The sequence below is a fragment of the Arxiozyma heterogenica genome (assembly GCF_036370985.1).
Source record: "Arxiozyma heterogenica strain weizmannii chromosome Unknown scaffold_15, whole genome shotgun sequence".
Lineage (NCBI taxonomy): Eukaryota > Fungi > Ascomycota > Saccharomycetes > Saccharomycetales > Saccharomycetaceae > Arxiozyma > Arxiozyma heterogenica.
In genome coordinates this window covers 471,619-490,418 of record NW_027042668.1, presented here as the reverse complement: position 1 = coordinate 490,418, position 18,800 = coordinate 471,619, and the positions used below count along the sequence as shown (strand labels likewise).

Sequence of the window (18,800 nt, the reverse complement as noted above, 5' to 3'; positions counted from 1 at the left end):
CTACAATCAAATGAGAACCCTAAGAAAATTCAACCTTAGGGTTTAGTTATTAAAAAAAATAAAAATAAAAACAAAAACAAAAGTTTCCCCTCGGGATCTAAAAATAGAATTCCCCAATATCAACGAATTTTTTTTTTCAAGAGTATGTTTCCCCTAATTTCTAAAAAGACAAAAAAAAAAAAAAGATGGGGGGAGGACGGTTGAAAAAAGAAAAAAACAGAAAAAGAATCGGTGATTCGTCAAAAACAATAGAACACTTTTTTTTGGTTTTTTCTTTTCTTTGTTTCTTGTTGATGTGCGTTTTTCGTCTTCGTTTCTGCTGCCGTGTTTTCTTTCTGTTCACACATCCAATATTGATTTTGGATTGAACTCATTCATTTGATTCCACGGAACAAAGAAAAGAAAAATTATTTCCACGAATGGTAGAAATCTGCTAAATCGAAAAAACTAATTTTATTTTTTATTTTTTATTTTTTTTAAATGTTTTCGCGTTTTAGATTTCTTGTTTCTTGTTCTCTTTTTTTTCGCGTTTTCCAAATAAATAAGTAAATAAACAAATCTTTTTGAATACACAAACAATCAAAGAATAAGTAGTTAATAAATTTGTTATTTTATTTTATTTTTTTTTCATATGTTTTTGCTCTTTGGGTTTTTGAATCTACTTTTTAGCTAATTCTATTCTGTTACTTATTTGGTAGAAGCTTGTACATGGTTTGTATCACAAACTTTTATTGCATTAAAATATATTGTAAAAATTTTTTGTTAAGTTTTTTACAAGAGGAAGCCAAATAAATATACAAACAAACAGACAAACAAACAAACAACTAATAACTAATAACCATAAGGATAGTGTCTGTGTGATAAATAAAAAATTTAATACATATATGACCATATAATGAGCAATAAGGAGTACAGTTTTGCTAGAAATTTCTTTTCAAGACCAGAAAATGATGATACTATCGAACAATTCAAGAAAGAGTATATGACTTCTATGAAAAATTATCAATTGGCAATGGAAAGTAAGAATAGAGATATTCAATCTCCAGCTAGATCACATATAAATGAAACTAATAACTATTTGGTAAATGGAAGTGTTAAAAAAACTAAAAATAATAACAATAACAATAACAATAATATATCGTCTAGATTATCTTCAACAGCAACTTTAAGTTCTGATGATCATCAAGAATTATTAATTTTGAAGAATGAGGTTAAAAGCTTACTTGATTCAAGAGATAAAGATAACTTTGATAAAATTAATTTAAAAGCCTTATTAAATAATTTTGATTCAAGGTTAAACAATTTAGAATCATTAATCTTAAAATCAAGAAATAACAATAACAACAACAACAATAATAATAATAATAAGTTCGACCAACCCTCGTCATCCCTACCTTCTTATAGACCAGTATCATCCTATGATTCAATCCCACAAAGTAAAAATTATTGGAATAAAGATGAAAGCTATGATTATATGTTAATGGATCAACTAAGAAAAAGTGGCAATAAATACAACAGCATTAATTATGTTAATAAAGAAGATAATTATTTTAGGGATTTCTATAGCCATAAGTCTGATCCAATTGTTTATTCACCAACACCGCAACGAAAATATAATTATAATCATAATTATGGGCATAATTACGATTACGATTATTATTATGATCATGATCATAATCATGCACATTCTAATTATAGTCGTCCTAACAATAGCATAAATAATAGCAGTGGTAGTAGACCGAACTATCAAAGAAACTCTTCTTTATATCGTAATAATATTAACATTAATAGTAGCGATAAGAACAATAGAATTGGAAATGATATGACATATGATGATATAAGCACAATAGATATTTTAAATAGAAAAATTTAGGTATTATCACACATATTCACATATATACATATATACATATATACATACATAAAAGGGTGTTCAGTGAGATATAACACTTATATTTACGTTGTAATATTATTATAATTATTAAATTAACACATTTGATATTTATTTTTTTTGTATATTTTAACTAAAGAATATTATCTACTTATTAATATTATATCAAGGAAAAAATAAAATAAGTTCATATAAGTGCATGTAGAATCTTGTTTTCTTTTTTTTTTTATTCTGTCTTTTCTGTTCCTTTTGATGGATAATAACCTTTTGGATAATACTTAATTCCTTCTTTCTTGCATCTAGAATAGGGTGGGTTTTGTGAGCAATCTATTGGAATAAAAGTTTCTTCTAATAATGATCCTTTCAAGTGATGGAAATACCAGATTTCATGTAATTCATTATCCTTATTACAATTGAAAAAAACCTCATGATTTTCAAAACCTTTCTTCAATGCTTTCGATATCTCATCTCTTGTATAACATTTGTCTAAAGAAGGAACAATATTCGAATCCTTTAAAATCTTATATGTGTCTAATTTTTGAAATAAATTTTTTGTTATATTGAAGTAATCAATAACTGCCCTATTCTTAAACTTATTCTTTTCACTGTGATTCTTTCTTTCCTTCTCGTTAATAATATTTTCATCACTTAATGACATTGCAGATATATTCTCCCAACGACTATAACAACTTGGTTTTATTGTATTAATACAACTACCATGCTTATTGAATTCATGTATCCAAAGTGATTCATCGTCTCCAATAACAAGACCTTTCCAAAAAGTTTTCATAAAATGGTATAAGGGAATAGTATCATTGCTTTCACGTAACAAGTAGTATACATCATCAATAAATAGTGAGGGATCACAAAATTGTTCATATGAACCAAAACAATTATTAGGCCATAATCCATGAACTGTAAAGGAGTCTAAGGGACCTATTTCACTGATGATTTCGGTTTCATTTAAACCTGGTTTGGAAGGTCTATAATTCCAAAATTGTGTCTGTAAGAAAACACCACCTGGATACTCAAAGCAACAACTATCTAACTGTTGAGTTGTGTTTTGGCATGTTAGCGGCAAATCTAACGGACAGTGTGGGGAAAACTCTTCTTTATTTGGCGAAGAATTTGAAAGAACATCAAAAGTAGAGAATTTGTATCTTAAAAGTTGTAAAAAATTTTGCATTATCATGATTTAGTACAAAAAAATAATAAGTAACGCTATTATATTGTAAGTACGCTTTGTTGCAAGAGAAAAAAAAACTATACAAAATGAATAACTTTAGGAAAAGTCTTTTTGGTAATCTGCGTGAGGTGGGACAAACGTTAAGATGTATCGAGAGATAGAAAATAAAACTCCTGATTGAACGACATTTATGGCAGAAGGGATTCTTTGAATCATAAAATTGACTTTGAAAGGATACCTTTGATTTTTATATCAAATAGGTTCAAATTTAGCGGTATACCGTTTGTCACATCTCCTTTGTGCATCCTTAAATTCTTTTTTTTTTCGGTTTTTTGTTTTTAAAATATTTTCCATTTGTGGTAATGTATGAATAGATAAGTGTTGACAATAAAATAAATCAAGTGGCTGAATTTTTAGATCTTAGAGTACCAAAAGTGGTATAAACTTTGCCGAAACAGGTTATTATAAAAAGAAAACAAAGAGGCCAATAAGAATTTAGCAGACATTAAACAATAATCGCTTGATTCTCCATTGTTTAATGTCTGCTAAATTCTTATTGGCCTCTTTACTTCACTTCAAAATATCTTGTTTTTTTTTATAGATTATTATTCTTTGTTTTTTAATGTAGAAATATATAGGTATTTAATATACGCAAACAAATATTTATCTTTTTTACTCTTGCTGTTTTTTCCTCCCTCAAGGCCCTAACTCTTGGAAGTCTTTTTCTTTAAATTTCTTGGGTACACATTCAGATGCGACATGTATTCTATCTTCCTTAATGATTTGTCTAATCCACAGAAATCTTTTTTAGAAGCATCGTAATCATAGGGACACTTCTGGTAAGAATTTTTTATCAAATTATACAATGAATGAATATGCTAGGAATTTTTTTTGTAAAAGTCTTAGAAAAAATGAGATTGATAGGATAAGGATATAAGTTACACACAATTGAATGATAATCATGTACGACAGGATAAATGTTCAATATTGTCGGTGTTTTAATAAAACGTTATAGCACAAAATCTGGTTGAAGAAAACGTTATTCCTTTTTACAGCTTTTTAAATTTTGCCATGATATCCTACCGAGTTTTTTTTTATATACTATATATAGCGAAAGCAAACTGATCAAAAGCTTTAAAATTATATGACTTGTTAAAATATTTTTGAACACTTTGTAAGAATAACATATTGCACAATTGTACAATTAACAATTGTGCATAAAATTGAAAAGTCACTTATACAATGAATTTGATCACAGATTGAATCTTAGAATGTTGAAATATAACATTAGGAATCATCACAAGTAGTATACTAAAATATGGATATTAATTATATATATAAACACTTGTAAATTATATAACTGGTTGATTCTGACTATTAATAGATTAGTCTTAGTTATTCGTGTTATTCTTTTTTTAGATTCAACCTATTAGATAGAATACGAATATTAATGTTGATAATCACCTCTAGCACTATCTCTCAATAATCAAAAGTCTCTTAAGTAAGCTTCTCAATAATTTGCCATTAATGTTCATCCGACGATCGTATGTTCGTTCGAATACACTCACAAATTTGGGCCTAGAGTTTCGGTTGTTCCAAGACCTTCGTCTTGGTATTTGGTGTTACCCACAGACAACGTATTTCAGAATTTCCAATTAGGGCTTCTTACACAACTATTCAATCTTTTGTCTTAATGGAGGAGTAATATACACCTTAATTATTAATTGTGGTGATTCAATTTAGTGAATTAGTGAATTAATAATCCACATCCCAAATTATTAATTGTAATATTTTAGTTGAATCTGTTGAGAATGAGCGCCTGTATTCATTGGATATATAGTAAACATTTTCAATATTATATTAAACAGATTTAGTATACAAAATTATAATAAAGTTCTTCACTTTCTTTCTCTATATACAACATAGAAATAATAATATACAAAGATTGTAAATAAGATAAAAATAATGTATGATGAAATCCTTGACTTTATATATGTTAACATTAAACCATTTTCCTCTACGAACGGCAAGATATTTAATAAATAAACTCAATAACTTTTGGTGACCTCTCAACAATTATTACTCAACAATTTATCGTTTAGTGTCTGCTAAAATCTTATTGTTCTATCTATTTCATTATAGAACATTCTATTTCAACAGAATCACATAGAATATTTAGGATAATAGGTTACAATAATGAATGATACAAATATTATAATAAGTAAGTTGTTGGAAAATGAGAAATGATTACCGTCATTTACATAAGACTTATTTTTAATATTATATAAAACACTTTATTTTTCACCAAATATGTTTTTCAAGGATTTGAAAAGAAATATAAAACTTTAAGAGAAGACTTGAAATAAATACAAAAATGTATACTGTATAAAACATATAATAAGTATATAAATGTATTTAGTACAAAATAAAGTAAGCATCTATACTTAATTATATCTGCCATTACCATGGATGTTGAAGGATCCATTTTCCAACAAAAACCATAATGAACACAGTGTACATGATTATGACATGTAATCATGGGATCATTTAGAATATTCTAGTTGCATGTAGTACATGACCATAATAGGTAATTCCAGATTCTTCTAGAATCTTCTAGAATCTTTTACGAGCATATACTATATGACCATAATTTCCTTATTTTACAACAAAAAGTGTTGTAATATGAAGTGGTCAGGGTTTTTGTATTATTCGCGGAAGCGCTAGAAATATGAAAATGATAATCTATTAATAATCGAGACAATAATTGATACAATCAATAATGCAATTCTTAATACAGTCTTATATATTAACAATTATATCGAGCTTATATAATTATTCTGTTTGCTTGTTACTTGCTTGGTGCTTACTATTTAGCCTGTTGTATTTTGCGTGATACTTTGCGTGGCTCTTTTATATATAATATATAAATTATGCATAAGAGAGGAGTGACAGAAGATAGTTTTCATCTTCAGAAAACATTGTCCTTTTATATGTTTTCTGGAGCTCAATCAATTATCCAGATTAGTACATTAATAATCTGATTGATTCAAACCCTAAAATTTATTACATTAATCTAGGTGCACTAGTGGATTAGAACCGCACCTCCATTCTCTAATCATGGTTATTATTATTCTATTCAACAACAGGTCGTGTTGTGGAATAGAATAGTTATAACCATCAAGATTACATAAGATCTTGGCAAATCTAGAATTTACCTATTGTTTTATTAAGTCCCACGTGTATTACTAATCACCATGATTAGAGAATTGGGATGCAGTTCTAATCCAGTAGTGCACCTAAATTAATATAATAAATTTTAGGGTTTGAATCAGTCAAGTCATTAATGTAGTAATCTGAATAATCGATCGAGCTCCAGAAAACATATAAAAGGACAACGTTTTCAGGAGATAAAAGATCATCTTCCATAATCGTTTCTTGTAAATAATTTATATATTATGTATAAACAAAATAGAACAAGCAAGTAACAAGTCAAGTAACTTCGAATAAGTACATTAGCTCGATATAAGCCGCTTAATATATAAGACCGTTTTAGTAATTATACTATCGACTATAGTTGATTACTGTCTCGATTATTTGAATTACTATTAATATTATTTGCGCTTCCCTGGAATACACAAAGAACTTCACCACACCATACTACAACAGGTCGGTGTACTTAAGAGCGCCGTGGCGCAGTGGAAGCGCGCAGGGCTCATAACCCTGATGTCCCTGGATCGAAACCAGGCGGCGCTACTTTTTTTGCAAGATTGAAATATCCTTGATACTACATTTTGTATAATAGATGAAAACCCAATTACGAGAGATATACTCTTTTAGACGCTCAAATAGATAGATATAGCTTGATTGGTTGTCTATATATGACATATAGATTATACTCTACATAAAGAGTAAACTAACATACACAGTTATACAAATACTTATACTTATCTAAGCAAGAAAAACAAGAAAAACAAGAACGTCGTCGCCGACCAAGGAGTCCACAAAATCGTTTATAGTGACATTCGGATTTCATATGTCACAGTTACTAATATAGTGTATTGGACGTTGAAGCCTTTAAGATTTTGACTAATTGTTTAGAGAAGTGAGGATCATTAATATTTTGCTAAACTCTCTCCTTTAAAGAATTTAATAGATTGTGATAATTGAAATATAAAGTTCGATAAAAATCCACAAACATAGAAGCAAAAATAACAAATAGGAAAAATGAGGAAATGCAATCAAGACAGGTAAGTATATTAATCTGTATTAGCTTAGTTATACTTTGATCTTACATTTAAAGGTGTAGAGTACGTCTATATCTTACATTAATTGAAATGAATTACCATTACTGTTATTGCAAATTTCCTGTCATTAGAATTTCATAAGCAAAGTATCATCACAGTTAGTGTGGTAGATGAAGATCTACTATGAGTGTCATAATTTTTTAGAATACATAATATGATAAATGATTGATGGTCGTTGTCTTCTACATTTAATACATAAACCATACTATCTATATGACGTGATCTAGATAGATACAAAATTGATAAATACAAAAGGCTCGAACATCATCATGAGCTAAAAAATTTGAAAAATCATTTGTTGTGAGATCAAGATAGCATATATCACGGATAGTATAGCATATCCTGATTTTCATACCTATGATTTTTTTTGTTTATATATATAGATATTTATCTGCACCACATTTTATATAAAGTATATCTTGCATACAATATCTAAGAAAAAAAGCAAGGGCTGTCTATTTTATTGCATACTTGAGGAGAGGTATTTTTTGTAGTAAATTTTCTTCTTTTAAACTACACTAAGTTTTTAAAGTGTTTTTTTATGATCTATATGAATATAATATAATTGGTTAGTGTAAGATCGTATACGAAAGTAAACAATTCTAATCATCTAACTAAAATATACATATTTAGTAATTAGAGTGTAGACTAAATGTATAATATAAATATTCTATTTATTGCATGCTTGTCTATGATTTTCTCTAATCCTTTCTATACTAGTTTTTCAAGATTCAAACATTTATTTCAGGCTCATTTGCCTGAAACAGACTTTTCTTGAACAAAAACACATTGCAGTAAATATAATACAATAATCATCAAAATACACCAGATTCATGCCTTATAATAATAGATATATTATTGTTAATTGTAGAATTGTTCATAGAGGAAAGTGACGCAAATAGTTAAAATTATTTAAAGACAGGTAAATCCAATTGGACTATAGCGGGATATATACGTGCTTTACCTTAAATACCTCTATAGAAGCTGACAATACGACAAAAAATAAATACGTTGAAACATACAAATATAGAACAATTAGTTTTCTATTATAAGTTGTTATACTTATTTAGTGTTTCATATAAAAATGCCTATTTCACCAGATATGTCAAAAAATTGTTATGTATATGAATGTACTAAAAGAAGAAGTAACAAACAAATTAGCGACAAGAGATATTAATTGTGATACATAACTATATGTGCTTTCTTGCTTAATTCTTGTTTTAACGCATTAAGAAGGAGGTACATATAGAGCATTCATACAAAATTACTCCACACTCTAATATTTTAGTATTACTTACTTCTTGTCTGTACTTTTCTTCTTTTGTTTTCTATTATTTTGTAAAATCCCCTAGGAATTTTGAATATATGAATAAAAAAATAATCATCGAGAAAATAATTAAGTTGACAAAATAAACACACACATATATATTTGACATCAGGCGCCAAATATACTTCAGATAGAAGGACAACTTGTGATATCACATTACATTCTTTCCGATCTATAATAATAAACACTAATTTATAATAATAATTTTGAAGATAAGTAATATATTTTGACAAATTACCAAAACATCTGTCACTGAGAATACAAAAATGAACAACAATACTCTAATGAACTCTCCAAGAAAACCCATTATCCTAGATGAATCTGATTCAAAAGTGCCACATGAAACTACAAATACTGTAACTAAAACTCCTTCGGTAGAAAATTTAAATCAATTCACAAACAATGAAATCAAACCTTTGATTCAAAAAATAGATATAATGAAACACATTATCTCTACCATGGCTGGTAAAGATAAATTAGCTAAAATTATTAAATGTATAATCGATCTAATAAGAATCTACATATTATCCCCTAACAAAAGTAATATAACTCATAAACAAAAATTCTCACCTTTCAAACTTATCATATATTTTGCAGGTTTGATTCGTTCTGTTCTGTCTGTTTCATCCAGTCAATGGGTAAGTCAACAATTAAGTATATTTAGATATGCATTGAGATTTGGGGGTACACCATTCCGTGTTATTGATTTTGTGAATCGCTTGGCAAATCAATATGAAAAGCATGGATTATCTTGGGAAGAATGGAATAAGTATCTAGTAAAGACAGATACTTTACAAAATATAGTTGACATTTATTATAGAGTGTTTGATGAATTAGACTTCCTATATAAATTGAAAATACTATCTAACAAAAAATTATATCCCATTGTAGTGAAGCATGAAGCCATATCATGGGAATACGATATTTTGTTAGGTCTTCAGAAAAATTGTAAACTATTAAAAGAAAATAGACAAAAACAAATTGAATTGAATCTCAAATTACAAACCCAGAATTTATTATTGGATTCGCCAGAAAATTCAACACAATCTTCTTTATCACAAGAGTTCGCTTTATTTGAAAAAGCAGGAGCAATGAAAAATCTATTAAACGAATTGAAGTATGAACAAAAATTGATTAAGTTAGATCTTGCTAGATTATCAATGGATCTTCTAGCAAATTCTTCTGATCTTTTCCATTGGGATAGATTTTTACCAAAAGGTAGTTATGCAGCTTTATCTTTGGTATCAGGTTCATTCAATATCTATAAATATTGGTGTGTATCCAAAAAACAATTAGAAAACAAATAAATTTTGATATTATGTAACAATATTATGTAGAATGACAGTTCGATCTTTTTTATTTTATTAACCCTGATCCAATATATAAAAGATATTAGATGCTTATTATACGTATCGCTAAAAAGTATTGACTTCTTCGTAAGAACCTATAAAAACAAAGCGTCATACCAAATTTGATAGTATTAGTTATCATAAACGCAATATACTAATTTAATGGACACAACACAATATTTAATAATACCTCGTTTCTTAAAGTGCCTTTTACTCTTATATCAGTAATTATGTTCCTTCATATGCCACCCCTCAATTTTCTTTGTCTGAAGCCGTTGTCGGGATGAGTATTTAAAAATCAGAGATAAAGATGATTCGAGTGATAAGGGATAGTCATGTTGGAGTACATATACAAACATCCAGACAAAACTATGTAAGGTATTTTTGCAAACAGAATATCAATGCAAAATGCTTTATTAAATTATTGAAAGATCATGATAAAATAGGATAAAAAAAAGAAGGTGAAAACAAGTTTATAATGGCAGGTGCACAGATCAATATCATAATTCCATATCGGTTACAGTGGGAATTAAATGATACGTTGCTGCTTTGGAAAGATTTGGAGGAATACCATAATATCAACTTTATTCGTTATAATATTACAACTGCGGAAATTTTTTCAAAATGGCTACCAACATCCAACTGTCATGGTGTATGGATAACTGAAGCGTTTTGTAATATTCTCGGTGGATCAAGTCCCTTTCTAAAAGATTTCCCATCGACTTTACGGGTTATGCTAGTTCTATGGGTAGACGTAGATTATGTTTTAAATTCACAAGAGATTTAATGGCTACGTGAAAAAAAAAATTTGTGTAGTTGTTAACGTTGGACCTAACTCAGCAGATTCTGTATGTGAATTGGTTATTCATTTAGTGATAAGTGTATTTAGAATGACATCTTTTTGGGAATATCTGATAAAACTTGTAGAATATGGTAAAATATCAAACTGTAGAGATTATTTAGGTACTGAATTAACTGATGTATGTAATTTAGAATTCATTTGCAAAAATGGTTCCAAGGAAACAAGAAACATTTACAAATTCCTTCAAAAACTTAAAATACAAGAGGCAGCACATCATAATAAAGAGCAAAAGGTTGTTAATGTTGTTCAAAACTTTAAAGTTGGTAGAAAACATATCATTTCACCTATGAAGAAAACTGTCTTAATCTCAGGGTTTGGTTCAATTGGCGGTACTATTAGATATAGATTAAATAGAGTATTTGACATGAAAGTTCAATATCATAAAAGGTCAGGTCTAATCCCAATAGAAAAATTAAGGTATGACGCTAAATATTTACCAAATTTAGAAGATCCTCACACATGGAATCAGGCGGATTTAATTGTGTTAGCTCTGCCAGGTAGTGACTCAACTAACAATATGATTAATGATCATACTTTATCTATGTGTAAGGATGGTGTAAGACTTGTCAATATTGGCCGCGGCAATTCTATTGATGAAGATGCATTGTTAAAAGCACTTGATAGTGGAAAAGTGGCAGGTTGTGGTTTAGATGTATTCAAATATGAAGCAATGGATACTATAAAGAAAGAACTATTACAAAGATGGGATGTCACGGCGTTACCACATATGGGAAGTGCCGTTACTGAGATGATGTCATTACAAACTTTAGTCACTCTTCAAAATGTTGAGGACATTTTTGTTAAGAATAGTAAGGGTGTATACCCTGCTGGGTAAGTAGTAAATATATATATTCTATAGTAAATATTTTTTCTATAATCATATTATACTCAAGATTGCCTTTTAGAAAAGTTTACTTACCGTTTTTTATAATTTTGGTTTTTTACTTTTATTTTTTGATATTACATAATTGCCTCTCTCTATATACATCTATCGATATTATATATGTTTTGTTTTGTTGACAAAACTGCAAATTTTCAAATAAAATTAATGTATATATTGTTTCCATGAATGAAATTAATAATTGATTAAACGAAAGAAAATTAATAAATGGACAAAAGAGGATAGAAGATGAAAACTTAGACTATTGATGTCATTCAAAATTTCATGGAATATTGAAGTTTAAACAATTACAATTACTAATTAAAATTTAACGGAAGTCATTCCAATTCAATATTCGTTACAAAAGAATACAGTGTGGGCGAAGTGAGGACACTAAAATAAACAAAAAGAAAGAAAAACAAATAAACAAACAACTAGAGATATAAGGGAGGAGGGGAAGGGAAACAAATAGGATAGCTAAATAGTTAAAAAGATCATTTATACCCACTCTGCTTCCACTTGTGCCTTTTGAAAGGTGTAATCTCTATGATTAATAGTGGCAATACCATCTTTTAAGGAACATTTCCATCTAGCTTTAGTTCTTGTGACTTTATCATAAAGACATAGTACCAAATTTTCATCTGGACCATCATCATCACCTTCAGATATTAAATAATCATCGTCTGAATCATCTAATTCAGACCCTACCTCATCTGTATCTAATAAAGCACTTCTTTTAGCTTTCTTTTCTTGCAACCGTAACTGTTCTTCGACTACACCATTTGGATTCTCCAAAGTTAATTCAATTTTTCCATTAGTGGTGATAAGTGGTGCATTTTCCAAATCTGTTGGTTTCTGTATATCTTCTGTTTTAATGGTTTCACTATTTTTAATACTATCACTAGCATTATTAGTATTAGTTTCAGTATTATTCTGTTCAGGCAGTGAATCTGGAAGAACACTTTGATTATCGAAACCTTCCTCCTCTTTTACTGGGGGAAGTTCCTCATTATGGGGATTATCATCGGTGGTATCGGTATTTGATACTGTCGAAGTTGGAGGAGCAGGTATTATATTAGAATCAAAACCAGGTAAAACTAAGCCTTGACTTAAATTAGGATGTAAATCATTGTTATTTTCTTGTTTTATAGTAAAATTATTTAAATTTTGATCAGATATTTCATTGTTTTCATTATTCAATATATCATTTGTATTAGTAGTATTATCATTACCATTATTATCTATATTTAAGTCCATCATGTTATTAGTAGAAACTGGGTTATTATTGAGGGAATATTCATCCCATGAAAAGGAAGACACTTTACTCTCAGATAATCTTAATTGCCAATTTCTTCTTAAATCTTGTAAAGTTTGTTCATCAATCCCTGCATTTTCAAAATCTTCTCGAACCTCATTGATAACAGATTCGACGATTAGTTCATAAATTCTACTTGCTTCTCTATTAGACATTGTTTAGTATCTGTTATAAAAATCCAAAAAAGAGATATAAAAGAAATGTAAATAATGTAAATAAATAAATAAGTAAATGCAAAAATGAATAACGAAGAAGGATCCACACCTGACAGGCTTAAATTCGAGGAAGACTTACTTTTTAGTTAGTTGCGTAAAGGGGGGGGAACAGTACTATAATTAAATGGTTAAACTGAATTTATCTATGATTAATGAGCAACTCAAGTACCTTTAGTCTTCTGAATTTCTAATGATCAATTATCTCACTCTTTTCTCTAGTCTGGATGTGTATACATTTCAATCTCTATTTTTTTTCTATTCTTTATTTTTGTTTCCAATGTAAGAGAGGAAAAATAACATATATATTCAAAAACAATATTACCCGGATTTATCAAAAAATTACGTGCTCTTTACCTGATAGGTTTAAATTTTGTTTTTCATCTTCTGAGAAATAGCGAGATTCAAAAAAAATAGGGTTGAAATATAAAAAAAAGACATATGCAAAACATTTCCGATGCACCCTTGAATATTTCAAAAAAAATATGTTAAAAAAAAATAAAAAAGAATGAATTAGGGAATAAATGCATAAAAATAAAAAAATGAATAAAATATTCTCTTAATTTTCCTCTAATAAAAAGAAAAAAAAAGAAAAGATAAAAGAAGAAAAAGCCGTTTCTTATGATCAAGCCACATGCTTCACTATCATTTATTATCAGTATTCGATTATTTTGCTAATGACTTCTTAATAGCTTCGGACTTGCTAAGATAAAAAAATAAAACACAAAAGAAACTAAAAAGAGCGAATTAACAGATTAATTAATTTTTACTTTGTCAACGGTTATTCTATTTTGTTTTTTTAATCAATTATTTCATTATGAAGTAATTGCATATTCAAAATTGATATTTGTCAGCAGAAGTTCATATACTGTTTTTGATTATTTCTTGTTACTGTCAACCGAATGAAATATTGATACATTAGCTTATTCTTTCCTTATTCAGTATTAAGTTCTTGCCTTAAATCTTTAAGGAAATTTCCTTTGAAAGCGTATTCAATTATTCATCCGAATAAGTATATTAAAGTTTAAAAAAATAAGCATATATAAGTCTCGAGCAAAGAATAATTATACTTTCATAACTTGAATGTTTAAGTCTATCATATAGCAAAAAATAACGACAACAAACAAGCAAATAAATAAATAAATAACCAAGCAAAGCTAAATAAAAAGTTTGCGTATTATTAACACATATTAAAAAAATAAGGAATTAATAATAATAATAATAATAATAATAATAATAATAATAATAATAATAATAATAATAATAATAATAATAATAATAATAATAATAATAATAATAACAATGAATACTCTTCCATTAGGTCGTTACGTTTTCGAGAGATTAAAACAAATTGGTATCAACACTATTTTTGGTTTACCAGGTGACTTCAATCTAGTTCTTCTAGATAAAATTTATGAAGTTCCAGGCATGAGATGGGCCGGTAATGCTAATGAATTAAACGCTTCTTATGCAGCAGATGGTTATGCTAGAATTAAAGGCATGGGTGTCCTTCTAACTACTTTTGGTGTTGGTGAATTATCTGCTCTAAATGGTATTGCCGGTTCCTATGCTGAGCATGTTGGTGTCTTGCATATTGTTGGTGTCCCATCTACCATATCACAAGCTAAAAACTTATTGTTACATCACACTTTAGGTAACGGCGATTTTGATGTTTTCCATAGAATGTCTGCTGAAATCTCTGAAACAACTGAGATGATTGTTGATCCTGCTAAAGCCTGTGACCAAATTGACAGATGTATTAGAACCACTTATATCAAACAAAGAACCGTTTACTTAGGCATTCCAGCCAATTTCTTTGACATTGAAGTATCAGCTGACCGTTTGAATACCCCAATTGATCTTTCCCTACCAAAGAATGATCCAGAAGCCGAAATTGAAGTTATTGAAACAATTCTTTCTATGATCAAGAATGCAAAAAACCCGGTCATTATCTCTGATGCTTGCGCTTCTAGACATGACTGTAAAGAAGAAACTAAGAAATTGATCGATATTACACAGTTCCCTGCTTTCACTACTCCAATGGGTAAAGGCTCTATTGATGAAACTCATCCAAGATATGGTGGTGTCTATGTCGGTACATTATCTGTTCCAGATATCAAGAAATGTGTCGAGTCTGCTGATTTAGTCTTGTCCGTTGGTGCCCTATTGTCAGATTTTAATACCGGTTCATTTTCGTATTCCTATCACACCAAAAATATTATTGCATTTCATTCTGATCACATTAAGATCAAAAATGCCATCTTTTTTGGCGTCCAAATGAAACCATTATTACAAAAGTTATTGCCATTTATTCCAGCAGTTGTCCAAGAGTACCAACCAATTCCAGTACCTTCACGTCCAATATTAGCTGGTGCCGAAGTCAATGATCCATCTGCAGCCTTGACTCAGAATTGGTTATGGACTCATTTAACCGACTTCTTACAGGAAGGTGATATCGTTATCACTGAAACTGGTACATCCGCATTTGGGATCAACTCCACTTTATTCCCAAAGAATACTATCGGTATCTCTCAAGTCTTATGGGGTTCCATTGGTTTTACTGGCGGTGCAGTTTTAGGTGCTGCCTTTGCTGCTGAGGAATTAGATCCACACCAAAGAGTCATGTTATTCATTGGTGATGGTTCTTTACAGCTAACTGTTCAAGAAATATCTACCATAATTAGATGGAACTTGAAACCATATTTATTTGTCCTAAACAATAATGGTTACACCATTGAAAAGTTGATTCATGGTCCAACAGCCCAATATAATGAAATCCAACCATGGAAACACCTAGAATTATTGCCAACTTTCGGTGCTGTTGACTATGAAAATCATAGAGTGGCTACAATCGGTGAATGGATTGCGATAACTCAAGATAAGGACTTCCAAAAAACTCAAAAATCAGAATGATTGAAATTATGTTACCAGTCATGGATGCCCCAGATGCCTTGGTTAAGCAAGGTCAATTGACTGCTCAAATTAACGCCAAATAATAGACCGATTGAAGCATGCTATTTTTACCATTTTATTTGGTATATTTATTTAGTTTAAGTTTATGAAAATAATAACACATAATATTAATATTTGAATTTCCAATATTTATATGGAATTACATCGGTTTCTTTTTGTTTCCTTCACTTATACGGATACATATATATATATATATATAGCAATAATGCATGATGCTTACGATGTTTGTAGAAACTTTTAAAAATATTTCATAGATGTTTTGGAATTTTTCTTTCTTATTTCAACTGTTTGTTACATAAGTAATCTTTGGCTGTTGTCATTTGTTTTTAATTAAGTTTTGACTAATTTTACCTTTCTTTCCAGATTGTCGACCCAAAAAAAATGTATCAATTAATCATTACTAATCATTACTATGGTTTTGACTATACAGATCTGGAAAAGTAGAAAAGGAAAATTTTATCCTTGGAGAAGAAAAAAAGCATCTAAAGGAATATTAAAAAGAATAAACAACACAATAGAAGAAGCACAAATTCGTCTATAATTATATTCACAAGTATACATATACACATCTATATATATATATACATTGAAGTGCCATCATTTATTGACTGGTCAATTGTTTTTAAAATAAGAAATTGCTTTTTTGATTTAAATGTCAAGGCTATTAAACCCCTTCCAAATTAAACATATTAACAAAACTGTTCTTAAACAACTATCAACACCTGATTTGCTCGAGCATTTACACTTTGTAAAAAAAACACAGAGTGGATTATTCCAGTATTTACCTCTGGGGAAACGAACCATTGATAAATTAAATAATTTAATACATTCAAAATTACAAAATGAGCTAGGTGCAATTCAGTTGGAATTAGGTACATTGTCATCTAAAAAATTATGGGACAAAACTGAAAGATGGACTAAGCAAGGTAATGAGCTGTTCAAATTGAAGGATAACAAAGGCAACGATTTCTGTCTTGTTGCTACATGTGAAGAAGATATTACAGATTTAATGGGGAATTATATTAAGTCTTATAAAGATATGCCATTTGTTGTCTACCAATTAAATAAAAAATACAGAGACGAGAAAAGACCCCGCGGTGGACTATTGCGTGGTAGAGAATTCTTAATGATGGATGCATATTCTTTTGCAACAACGGCAAAGGACTCGAGAGAAATATTTGACAGGACAAATGACGCTTATGATTCTATATTCAAAGCTTTAAAAGTTCCCTATACTAAAGCTTGGGCTGATAATGGTGATATGGGTGGCGATATTAGTAGAGAATTCCATTTTGTTGATAAGAATGGGGAAGATACATTATTTGAATGTTCTAATTGTCATAATACTACTACGCAAGAAAAAACTGAATCCTTCCCACTCATAGAAGGCCAAGAATTTGGTGATATCGATGTTAGATATGCCTTATCCAACGATCATAATTCACTTATCTGTTATTATTACCCCAAAAATCGTCAGTTGAACTGGAATCTTGCTCTTAAAGCAATGGGTCATGATGTTGATTCCAATTTGAAATTATTACCAAATAATAAAATATTAGATATCTTTAGAAATGAAAATCATGATTTGATGTTTGCTAAGTTTATAAGAGTTATAGATTGTAGAATAAATACAAGATCAAAATTTCCTGGATTTCCATTTAAAAATTACCTTAAGAACAACTTTGGTCAAATTGACGGAATATCAATAGTAAATGCAATCGATAAAGAAAGATGTGCTAAATGTAATGATGGTATATTGAAATCATGTCGGTCAATAGAAATCGGTCATACATTTGTGTTAGGTACTAAATATTCTAAACCAATGGATCTAAAATTTATGGATAAAGAGAATAACATTACTGACAATTACGTAGAAATGGGTTGTTATGGTATTGGAGTTACTAGAATTGTTGGATCCCTTGCTGAAATGTTAAGAGACGAAAAAGGATTAAATTGGCCTGTTGCCATTACTCCTTATTTAGTATCAGTATGTGGTATCGAAAATAATAATGCCTCTTTAACTTCGCAAATAATAGAGAGATTATCTTTTTCACCTACATTAAAGGATAATATATACCATTCGTTTGATAGCAATAGTTCTTTAGGTGCACAGGTAGATATATCGCATGCTCTCGGAATTCCACTGAGTGTAATTGTAGGGCCAAAATCGTGGCCTAGGATTGAAATCGAAGTAAGAAGACAACCAATAGCTTCTAGAGAATCTAAATGGAAAGACGTTTATAATCAAAAGAAAGAAGAATTTGACTGGGAAGTAATAAATGCTTCCAGCGATAAACAATTAGAAAAGCATATTGTGTCCCAAGACCATGCTGTCTCAGTGATTGAACTTCTTTTAAAGTACTTATGAACTTTGTCTAACCCCTGTAAATAATAGATATAAATAAAAAAATCTAAATTATTTATAAAAACATGCATATATATGTGTGGATTTTACATACTGGTTACATATTCTTATCATTCAATAGATGTTTCTTCAAAAG

General features: G+C 29.2%; 8 protein-coding genes and 1 non-coding gene across 9 annotated transcripts; 7 read left to right on the top strand and 2 right to left on the bottom strand.

The window, feature by feature from the left end:
* Positions 1–895: 895 nt before the first annotated feature.
* PWA37_001062 (uncharacterized protein) lies at positions 896–1,873 on the top strand (the record flags this gene model as incomplete). The annotated part of the gene is made up of 1 exon (XM_064857706.1): positions 896–1,873. One exon carries the CDS (start codon positions 896–898, stop codon positions 1,871–1,873), a length of 978 nt encoding a protein of 325 aa, XP_064715544.1.
* Positions 1,874–2,117: 244 nt separating this feature from the next.
* RNY1 (ribonuclease T2) lies at positions 2,118–3,083 on the bottom strand (the record flags this gene model as incomplete). The annotated part of the gene is made up of 1 exon (XM_064857705.1): positions 2,118–3,083. One exon carries the CDS (start codon positions 3,081–3,083, stop codon positions 2,118–2,120), a length of 966 nt encoding a protein of 321 aa, XP_064715543.1.
* A 3,675-nt stretch (positions 3,084–6,758) lies between these two features.
* Positions 6,759–6,831, top strand: PWA37_001060. The gene has a single exon. It is a non-coding gene; the product is annotated as a tRNA-Met (tRNA).
* A 2,143-nt stretch (positions 6,832–8,974) lies between these two features.
* On the top strand, positions 8,975–10,015 carry PEX25 (Pex25p; the record flags this gene model as incomplete). Its single annotated transcript, XM_064857704.1, has 1 exon — positions 8,975–10,015. One exon carries the CDS (start codon positions 8,975–8,977, stop codon positions 10,013–10,015), a length of 1,041 nt encoding a protein of 346 aa, XP_064715542.1.
* A 520-nt stretch (positions 10,016–10,535) lies between these two features.
* On the top strand, positions 10,536–10,844 carry PWA37_001058 (uncharacterized protein; the record flags this gene model as incomplete). Its single annotated transcript, XM_064857703.1, has 1 exon — positions 10,536–10,844. One exon carries the CDS (start codon positions 10,536–10,538, stop codon positions 10,842–10,844), a length of 309 nt encoding a protein of 102 aa, XP_064715541.1.
* A 103-nt stretch (positions 10,845–10,947) lies between these two features.
* On the top strand, positions 10,948–11,754 carry PWA37_001057 (uncharacterized protein; the record flags this gene model as incomplete). The annotated part of the gene is made up of 1 exon (XM_064857702.1): positions 10,948–11,754. One exon carries the CDS (start codon positions 10,948–10,950, stop codon positions 11,752–11,754), a length of 807 nt encoding a protein of 268 aa, XP_064715540.1.
* Positions 11,755–12,297: 543 nt separating this feature from the next.
* TOA1 (transcription initiation factor IIA large subunit) lies at positions 12,298–13,269 on the bottom strand (the record flags this gene model as incomplete). The annotated part of the gene is made up of 1 exon (XM_064857701.1): positions 12,298–13,269. The coding sequence occupies one exon, from the start codon at positions 13,267–13,269 to the stop codon at positions 12,298–12,300; it is 972 nt and encodes a 323-aa protein (XP_064715539.1).
* A 1,359-nt stretch (positions 13,270–14,628) lies between these two features.
* PWA37_001055 (alpha-keto acid decarboxylase family protein) lies at positions 14,629–16,239 on the top strand (the record flags this gene model as incomplete). The annotated part of the gene is made up of 1 exon (XM_064857700.1): positions 14,629–16,239. The coding sequence occupies one exon, from the start codon at positions 14,629–14,631 to the stop codon at positions 16,237–16,239; it is 1,611 nt and encodes a 536-aa protein (XP_064715538.1).
* Positions 16,240–16,951: 712 nt separating this feature from the next.
* On the top strand, positions 16,952–18,667 carry AIM10 (putative proline--tRNA ligase AIM10; the record flags this gene model as incomplete). The annotated part of the gene is made up of 1 exon (XM_064857699.1): positions 16,952–18,667. One exon carries the CDS (start codon positions 16,952–16,954, stop codon positions 18,665–18,667), a length of 1,716 nt encoding a protein of 571 aa, XP_064715537.1.
* Positions 18,668–18,800: the final 133 nt, after the last annotated feature.